This window comes from Neophocaena asiaeorientalis, unplaced genomic scaffold, assembly GCF_003031525.2.
Source record: "Neophocaena asiaeorientalis asiaeorientalis breed wild unplaced genomic scaffold, Neophocaena_asiaeorientalis_V1.1 scaffold366, whole genome shotgun sequence".
NCBI classification, from domain to species: Eukaryota; Metazoa; Chordata; class Mammalia; order Artiodactyla; family Phocoenidae; genus Neophocaena; species Neophocaena asiaeorientalis.
In genome coordinates this window covers 19,392-29,782 of record NW_020173680.1, presented here as the reverse complement: position 1 = coordinate 29,782, position 10,391 = coordinate 19,392, and the positions used below count along the sequence as shown (strand labels likewise).

The window sequence follows — 10,391 nt, the reverse complement described above, 5'->3', positions numbered from 1 at the left end:
AACCCGCGTCCCCCTCATCGGCAGGCGGACTCCCAACCACTGCGCCACCAGGGAAGCCCAATAGAGCTGTTTTAAAAAATAAATTAAACACACACACACACACACACACACACACACACACACACATACACACACATACCAATCTTTCTGTTTATTAAGCACAAGTATTAAGCACGAGACCTTACGTTGACCCTAAGGAAAACATAGAAACACATAAGACCATGCTTCTTTTTTCTCTCCACGCAGGACTATAACAATCTAGGAAGAGACCTATGACATACAAATGAGTAAATATCATTAGTGATAGAAGGCGGCATGTGGTGTGAGCACCTTCACTGTTACCACGCTGGTCCAAACTACCATCATCTCTCTCTCTCCTGCTGTCGTCTGTTATCTTGTCTCCCCACTTCCACCATCCCTCATAAAGTCTATTTTCTCTCATTTTTAAAAATTGAATAAATTTGACATATAACATTGCAGCAATTTAAGGTGTATAGTATGTTACTTTGATACATTTATAGATTGCAATATGGTTGCCATTGTAGCAATATTTATCACATTACATAATTATAGTACAATATTATTGTCTATATTTATTAAACTGTACATTAGATCACTATGGCTACAAATTTCTGTTTTCACCACAGCAGCCAACATGATGTAGTTAAAACCTAGTTCAGATCATTTCACTCCTCTGTTTCAAATGCTACAGTGGCTTCCCATCACATTTAGAGTAATGTCCTAGGTCTTTTATACGCTTTTAAGGCCCTCCATGATTACCGTCTCCCTCTCTCCCTCAGTTTCAGCCATCCACAAAGCCTGCTTAATGTTTCTTGAATACTCCCAGCATGCTCCTACCTCAGGCCCTTTGCACTGGATGTTCTCTGCCTGGAACTCCCTTCCACCAGATTTCTGCATAGCTTGGTCTTTTACCTCCTTCAAGTTTTGTTTAACTATCACCTTCACAGTGAAGCCTACCCTGACCACCTTATTTAAAAATTCAGTACCCACCCCCCGAATTTCCCTCTCTCCCTTCCATACTTTATTTTCTCCAGTGCACTTATCACCTTCAAACTTACATTGTATATTTCCTTATTTTGGTCTGATTGTCCTCCACTGCCAAAATGTGAGCTTCACGAGAGCAAGGATCTTTTTATTTCACTGCTATGTTCCCAGTACCTGGCATGTGGTAGGTACTTAATAAAATTTGCTGAGTGAATGACAAAGAAGAGTTACTGTACTAAGGGCATTCATAAAAGGGAGGCTTCATTTGGAATGTACAAACTGTATTTGGGAGGAAGAGTCTGGCTAGAGCCAGAGGGGCGTGTAAGAGAGATTTAAGCAGATGAGGTCAGAATGTGGAGGTTCTTGAATGCCTAGAACATACATATTAGATGAATAAATAAATGAGCAAACGAATGAGTATCCTGGCTGTGTTCTGCACACTGTCTTAGCAACCAGTGAAATAATCTTACCTGGATGGATTGTGAAGAGCTGACTCCTTGAAACCTTAGCTTTTTTTCTATGGAAAGAGCTTCTATTGACAAACAAAATATCCTCTAGAAAAGCTGAAGTGTTCTGTGCTATGCCTGAAATGGCCACTAGGGAATGCTCAAATCCATAATGTTGAACTATTAAGAATGAAATTGGGCTCCCCCATCAGAGGCTGTCTGGGGAGCCCCAATCCTCTGACTGCTGCCTTAAACAGGCAGCTAACGGAGAAGGATAAGTCTTCCAATATTGTTTTCTCCACCTGCCTTACCCCATCTCCCGACCCCACCGCAAGAACAATTACTGGACATATAGTTAGTGTCCTTGGCATTCAAGGCCCTTCAAAATGATGCTTAGTTTTTTGCCACCTCTCCTAAACAGACCCTATGCTCGAGTTGTACTTGAGCTGCATCCTCTGTATATACTTCTTCTTGTACCATCACCTTTTTTTCTTTTCTGCTTTCTCTGCTTATCATTACATATCCAATTCCTATGCATCACTTTAAGGCCCAGCGCAAAAGCCATCTCATCCATAAGCCTTCCCTGATAACTACTGGTCTCACTGCCTTCCTGAGATCCTGGGCTCTCATCCTGTCTCACTTATGAGTCACTTGGTAAACACTGATTCATATACTGTCTCTATCCAAGCCCTTCATTCTGGAGTTCCCAGTGAAATCAGAAATCTACCATTTCTGGACTATCAGGAAGGCAATGGATAGAGGTCAAAAATGAACTTTTGAAACAAAAAAATGAAGTTATGATCCTTCAGGAACAGTAAGGAACAGCCTATTCTTGGACGGCCTCTCTAGAAGAGAGAGAAAGTCCAGCCAGCCCTAGAAGAAGAGATAATATTTCCAGCTGCCTTAATCCTGCCCTCGGGGATACAGGAGCAGCCTGACGTGCCCAGCTTCACCCCCTCCCAGGAAAGGCCCCACTGTTCCCCGGGCCTCTTTTCCCTGCCTACATTACTCAGCCTAGTCCAAGGACTTGGCTGCTAGGATATGGGGAACTCTAATACACGCCTGGGGCCTTTTTCCCTTTTAGTCTCTCTCCACCTGCTGTACTCTGTGCTTTGTTCTCTGGAATCATGATAAAGAGCAACATGGGAATCACATTAAACGTGACAATGTGCTGCAGAAAGCACGTACCAGAAATGGATCCTGGGGCAAGCAGAGGGAGTGGGGGCCTGCCTAGCAAAGTCCATGCCCAGATTAGTCCAGACCAGCTCCTGGAGAGCAAGCCTGGGGCAGTGGGAGGCCAAGGTTAGACCGAGATAGAAGAAAATCAGCATTTACTTTTAATCTACATAACTGCTCTGTGAGAAGGCATTCTTGTCACTCTTTTAAAGACTAGGGAACTCAGGCAAAGACAGATGAGGGGACTTCACCCAAGGCTACAACAGTTAGAACGTACAAACAGGATTTGAATCCAAATCTCAATGACGACAGTAACCAGCCTCTTTCTACTGGACCCTGCCATTTCTATATATCTCATCCAGGCTTTCTCTCCTCTACAGAGAAGCGCTAACATGATGATAGGGATGTTGAGGGTGCTCAACCTCTTTGCTTGGTTCTCTAGCTGGCTGATAGGCCCAAAGCCGACATTTGCTACTTACATTGTAAGATGTGAGATATCATCAACGCTGTACAGTTGTCACTGCATGGAAGCCTTCCCAGAGCCAAATCCTTCTTTATTTGAAGAGTAAAAAGATACCTGCAAAGAAGTGGGGGGAAATCTCTTGAGGAAGAAACAGGAACAAGAAAGAAGCATTTCCCTTCTCCCAGATCAAGATGTTTCAAGAAAGACACGGTGCCCCCAGTCAGGGAGATGCCTCTTGGGGGTGGTGAGTAATGCATAGGCTTTGCTTCGGCCCCTAACCAGCACTAGACCACAACTCGGCTGATCCAGCATTTCAGCAGGCCTCACAGCCATTAGGAATCACCCCGGCCAAATCCTCCCGCCAACTTGAGGGAGTTGGCCAACCATCCTCTGGTGATTTCTGCCACGTAGCAAAGCCACATACCCAGCCAGAGAGAAAGGGAGATTCAGCAAGAATAAGCCTACTCAGGAGGCCGGTACTGCTCTGTTTACAAAATGCTATCAAATACTCACTATCGTAACAACTTAGAAGGCTGGCATCATCACCACATGTTCCAATTACGGAAAGACAGAGGTTAGGCGATTTGGGCAGAGTCATATCACCCCAAGACAGTGAAACTGTGGCAAGACCTCAGGTCTGCCTCTCAATTCTAGGCTGCCTCCTATCCAAAAGACTGTGTTTCAGAAATCAAGAACTTGAGGCCGTGATTCTGCCCCTTCACTTGGACCACCGTTTCCATATCACCAGAGCCCAGCCTAGCCCTTTGCACAGAGCAGGTATGGGATTACTGTATATTGAATGGAATGAAGCCAGACTACCCTTTTTCCTACCGATAATCAGGGACCCATAAAGTACACATTGGTATCCAGAACTCTGCAAAACAGATGGCATTTGTCCCACACTTTTAAGCCCTTATCAAAGGCAATCAACTTTTGAAAAGATGTGTATAATTAAGATTCTACTGCCGACTATGTTCCCTCTTGGTTCAAAATTGGTTCCAAAGTTTTATTTTATATATTAAAACACTTACTATCTACTGTGGGCATTTCCCTAAATAAGATGTAATTTTCTGAATAAAGTTCTATCTAGATTTTTTTTAAACCAATTAAGACTTGACAGCAATGTGGTGAACCAGAATTAATTGCACGTGATAGATGAAAATGCAGACTGGGAAAAAACAGGTGAATTAGTAGGTGATTATTTAATTTACAAAGCCATTCATTATAATCCTTCAAATTGTGATCTCTCTTAATGGATTAGAAATGATTCATTAGAAAAGTTATATTTGCACACCACTCTGAGAAACTCACATAGTGGCCCCAATCAAGGCATCCTTGTAAAGTCAACTACAGTTAAGTATTCTCAAATGGACCAATGGGGAAAAAATAAAGGAAGTCTAACCGTTGCCATTACCTGCTTTCAAATATAGATGTAAATGGGAATAATCAGCCTCAATTGCTAAAGGGGATGTGAATTTCATTTTACTCCTAGCAAGAAAGAAAGTAACCTTCTTGTCATTTGACACATTCCTTGCTGTTAAGAAGGCAGCTGCCTGCTGCAAATACCAAATCCTTCCTCTGAACAGCTGATGAATCATTTATCATCACATTGATTTTCTCATTTTTTTTTTCCCAGAGAAAGTTTATCTCCATCAAAATTGGTTACAATTTGAGACTCGACTGAAATGAGTTAGCAAAGGCAAACTGATAGAGATACCAAGACATCAAGTTATCTGGGAAAAGGGCCTACAACTCACAAATTTGGAGAGGTGATGATGGGGAATATTTCAGGTAGAATAACTGCCAACACGCTGTGACCTTGATCAAGTCACTCTAGTTCCCAGGACCAGTTTCTGCATCTGTAAACCAAAAGGTCTGGACTAGATTATCTCTTACATTCCTTCTATGTGTAGAAGTCTGGAGTCTAAAGTCTAGAAAGCAGAGTAAGGTTTGGGGAGTGTTATGTTGACAAAGTATTTTTGAAGAAGTAGGTTTACATGGTCATTTTAAAGGGCATTTTTATAAATATAAAAATACTTTAAAATGTTTCATACTTTTTAGCTTTTTAATTTTTTGTAAGTATACAAAATTTTACTTATATAAATTATTAATAATTATTATTAATAATTATAATAAAATATCAATAATTTATAATTATGCAAAATAATTTATAAAATTATTTTTTATATTTTTTACTTTTCTACTTTCAAAAAGGTTTTATAAGTGTATGTCACCATCACTTTCTACCTATGGGATATACACACACACAAACGTGCACACACACATGTGCACACAACCGTTCTCAGTATGCAGGGAACTTAGCTGTCAAGCTGCCCTCTGATTAGAACACAGATGCAATGAAGGCAAACACTCTAACTGTTGTAGTAGTTAATGGCTTAACCCCCACGTGGGCACCCAGGCTGGTTACCACTTTAAGAACACCACCCTTCCTTCTCCCTGAAGTCCCTATCCTTTGGAAGATTAACCCTGGGGACCAGCCAGGTCGTCCTTCTCACCAACTTCTTACGATCTCCGAGAGTGACTGAGACCCAAGCCTTCCAAAGAAGGCTAGAAGCCCATTCCCTGATACATGGAGAATAATGATTAAGTAACATCATGCATCATGCAAGTACTATACCTTGTAAGCTCTTCTCGCAGATGTCCAGGGTCCACTGGGAAAAATTTCACCATAAATTTGAAAACAACCTCCTTAGGATCTTAAAACACAATATCTCCATAAGTTTTATTTAAATGTCCATCACAACAGTTACAGGGCTTCCCTCTCTCTCTCTCTCTCTCTCTCTCTCTCTCTCTCTCTCTCTCACACACACACACACACACACACACACAAACACACACTCCCCTCTCCTCTTCCCTCCTCTCCCCATCACTCCCTCTCACAGACTTGTCATTTAAATTTCAATTTTTCACATTTGTGAGCTGTTGCTATTTTTGAATTGTGCCTCTATGTGGATAACAGTTGGGAAAGTTCTCCTGCCCCTCTTCCTCCTTTCTCTTTCTTTGAGTTTCTTTTTGTAAAGATGTGCCTCGTTTGGGGCCTACTGTGTCCTCTCTTAAGAAGTGTTCCATGTAGAAAAATATACCACTTGCTACTTGGGATTCTGCATTCCTGGCTGAGAGAAGGGCCCAGCTATAGAGGCAGGTGAATATCAGCTGGCTCAAGGATTCATAAAGGGAACTAGAAGTAGTAGGGACTGAGGCCTCTGTGTATCTTAAAATCTACATGAAGAAAACATATCTACTTGCCTTCACTCCTACTTGCATTTGAAAATAAGAAGCTTTCTGTATCAAAAGCAAATACACACACGCAGCATTAACACCATTGATTCAGTAAATATATGTTGCGTGCCTATTGTACGCTAAGCATTGTACTAGAGGCTCCTGGAAATAAAAATACAGTTAAGCACTCAAAGGTTGGTAGAAGAGGCAGACACCTAGACAGACAATCACAGAACCACAAAGTGTTATAAGCCCCGAGTACTGGGTAAGAACAAGAGGGAGAAAAGAGTTTGGAGGAGGTCAAGGAAGCCTTCCTGGAAGAGCTGACATCTGAGTAGGGCTGCCAGATTTAGCAGATAAAAATATAGGCCTCCCAGTTAAATTTGAATTTCAGATATACAATGATTGCTTGGGACATACTTATACAAAGAAATTAGTCTTTGTTGATCTGAAATTCTAATATAGTTGTTATCTGAGAAGCCCACACCTGAAGTTAGTTTTGTTCAAATTAGGAGAGGTAGGAGTATGAAGTGGTCAGAGGCAGAGGTAAAGGCTGAAAAGGCAGGCAGAGTCTGGTGCTTTGAGGATCATGTTAAAGAGTTTGGACTTTATTCTAAGGACAATAGGGAGTCATGGAAGCATTTCTAAGCAGGAGACTGATGTGGTCAGGTTTGTATTTGCAATAGTTCCCTTTGGGAGTAGTGTACATGATGGATTGGGGGGAGTCAGTTGGGAAGCTGTTGGGATCATGTGACAGATTATCAATACGTAGTGGGAAAAGACAGAACTGTGGGAGACACCAACACGCAGAGAGCAGGAGGGGGAAGTGACACGAAGCAGCCTTTCCCAAAGTGTGGACTGAAATCTACCTGCAGCAGAAGCAGCTATGGAATTTGTTAAAAATGCAGGTTGCTGGCCCCCAACTTGGGGATGAGGCCCAGCAATATGCATTTTAACAAGAACTGCCCCCTCGTCCCGGCCCGTGATCCTAATACACACTGAAATTTGAGAACCACCACACTAGATTGTGACATATAGGGTTCGGGGGAATATTTCATGCATAGTAGGCACTCAAATATGACCTGAAATGGATGCTCAATGTCTGTGATGGGATTAAACTGAAAGACCTCCTGGAAGAAGGTGAATGGCATTGCTGCTTGACATCAAGGATGCTCGAAGATTTACAGGTCTAGAGTCAGAGATGTATTCCTAGAGCCAATCCACAGAGTGCTGTCATTACCAGGGTTCTCGAAATTTACTCAAAGATCCAGCAGCCTGATTTTCCTCATCTCAGGCAAAGTTAAAATGATTTTTTTAAATTGCTAAATTTACTGGATGGATGAAGGATTAAAATAATACATCAAAGCCCTTTTCTCCGCTTATATTAAGGCGAGGAACAGTGTGGTATTGTTGAAATATTTTCAAGTTGTAACTGGGAATTCTATTCCTTAAGTGATTTTCCATACTTACTTTTTACTTGCTTTGTAATGGACTTCAGAAGTTCCAACCAGACCTGTAATAACATTAATGAAAGAATTGGTAGAACATGGCACTGAGTATTGTTTTTTTTGGTTTTTTTGATAGCAGATTAAAGTCAACATGAAACAAACAAATATCAAGACTCTTTAGACTTCTAAAGATAGTAAGAAACAGCAACGTCAAAGAAATGCTGTGCTTCCACCACACTCAATCTGTCGCATTCTATTTTCCCAATGACAGTGCACATTGTTGATCTATAAATTCTTTGCTGTTGACATTTGAGTCACTGCTCCCCTGCCTCAGGAGAATGACAGAGGTGTCATATACAAGGCTCATTAGTTGCCACAAAGACTAATGAAGGCACGTGGCTCCACATTTGAATCCTACAGCCCCCAAATGCCAGCTTAATAATCATAATGAGGCTTTCTGGGAAGGAGCCAGATAACAGATCCACCAAGGCAGAACACAGCGGGCAGAACATCGGAAATGTTAGGATGAGAGAGAGGCAAGGAGCATTCCCGAATACTACTGGTGAGGTTAGGAGTCTTCAGTTTGGAGGTTGAGGTCCAGCCTCTGGAAAGTCAGAATAAAGCACAGAGACCTCTTCACACAGTGGCAAAAGAGGAGCAGAGGGTGGAAGAGTTTGTGCTTGGCAAACTGAGGTGACTTTTAATAGACAAGGAGGGGAGATAGTTATTAAATCCACTCATTTTGCAAGGGTTTAAATGGTTTTTCCTTTTGCAGTTGGGGGTTTGAACCCTGCATATCTAGCAGCAAGCTGCATTTAGAAGCAATTCTAGACACAAAGAACCCTATAATGAAACCAACTTACATTATTTCCAGAATGGCTACAGAATTCTAATCCAAAATATTCCTTTTCAGCAAGATTTAGATGGCTGCAACTCAGGTTAAACAGCGCCTTCCCGGATGACTTTTGCTAAACAAAACAAAGAGACCATAGCACAGTTTGCGATCCTAAGCTGATATTGTTGCTCTAGTGTGGGGTAAAGGGTAGAAGCAACTAGACTCTCTTCAGTTTCCTTTAAGCACTGTTTTCAGGCCCTGTATCCTCCCAAATGTTGTTGAGTTTTCCACACAAATACATGCATCTATCTGTAGATTGTTTTAGCGGTACCTCTTAAAAAGCCTCAGATTAATGACAAACCCTCTTGGAAAAAGACAGCCTTGCACTTAACTACGTATGGCTAGATCTGCAAATCTACCCTTTCGGTGGAATTCTTTCATCAATTCATCCCACAGGCAATTTGAAAGATTTTCCCCAAATTGACAGGTAGTTTAATCAAGATGCAAATCTGACCTGCTTAAAATCCTTCAGTGGCTCCCTTCAGGATAAAGTCTCTACTCCTTAGCAGGAAGGCTGGGCCCTTTCCCTCATGTGGCCCTGCCTGCCCCTCCAGCCTCATCACTTTCCCTTCCCCCTTCCATTCTAATAATCGCAGCCTGCTCATGTTTCCCCACATGTCAAGTAAATTCATGTCTCCATGCCTCTGCTCATGTCATTCCTTCTCCACAGAACGCCCTTCCCACCTTTCTTTGCTTTGGCTTCCTCCTACTCAGCTCAGATGCCACTCCCCGGGAGACCTTTGGAGCCAAGGGCAACCTCCGTGCTCCCAAACACTCTTGCTTACCTCAAACATGGCACTTCTCACACGGGATGTCTATGTTCCCCGTTAGACTGAATTCCTTCATAGCAGGGGCCTTGCTTTAATTGTCTTGTTACGCACCAGGTCTAACTCAGAGCCTGGCACATACTAGGGGTCTTGAATGTTGGTTGATCCAACATGAAATTGACCAACTTCCTCCTCCGAGCTCCGCGAGGAGATTTCATTCTACAGCTTTTCCCACCATAGCTGCATCTAGCATACTCCTTTCACATAAGGCCACACATATTTTTTTTTTCTTCATAAAGCCCGCATACACTGGGAGCACAAAACAGTCCCTTTTTCAGGCTTCTCTGAGAATAGGAGCTGTGAAGAGCTCTCTGTGAAAATCTCTATGAGCTGAGTGGGGCTGGAGCTGATCTTCAGCCAGCATTGCTGAGGCCGAGGGTTGCAGTTGCAGGGAGGACGATGATGGGAAAATTGGGCCCTAGCTGATAGGCACAAAGACACGCTGCTGAAAACCCCTAGTTAAAGCCAAGTCACACGGTGCCTCTGGTGCTGCAAAGGAAGCTGGGTGCAGGGAAATGTAGTTGGAAATCACCGACGCATAGAATTAATGCCAACCTTGAGAGGTCAGAGAGTCCAGCCACCCTCCTCCCACACCCCACCCTCTCCCTCAAGGCAGTCCCACACGGAACAGAACCCACATCTGGTATTTAATAGCTTCCAGGAAGGCGACCTCCCCCATCCCCTTCCCCCAACGACCCAAAATGCTCCCCTCTCCCTTGGACTTCTCTCCACTTGGTTTCGTAGTCCAAAGCTCCACCAGCTGAGATTCATGAGGGTTAACCAGGGTCCTATTTTTAAATGCAAATAGGATGCAGAGGGTGAAAGCTACTGCATCCTTAGCGCCTGGAGAGAGAGCTGAGGGAAAGGGGGTTTGATTTTATGTGGAAAGTC

General features: G+C 42.7%; 1 protein-coding gene across 1 annotated transcript in view; it reads right to left on the bottom strand.

Moving 5' to 3' along the window:
- FRMD7 (FERM domain containing 7) overlaps positions 1–10,391 on the bottom strand; it is a 42,532-nt gene that overhangs the window by 13,805 nt on the left and 18,336 nt on the right. Inside the window, 4 exon segments of the mRNA XM_024750027.1 lie at positions 3,107–3,204; positions 5,729–5,762; positions 7,801–7,843; positions 8,642–8,746. Of these exon segments, the coding sequence (XP_024605795.1) occupies positions 3,107–3,204; positions 5,729–5,762; positions 7,801–7,843; positions 8,642–8,746 (280 nt within the window).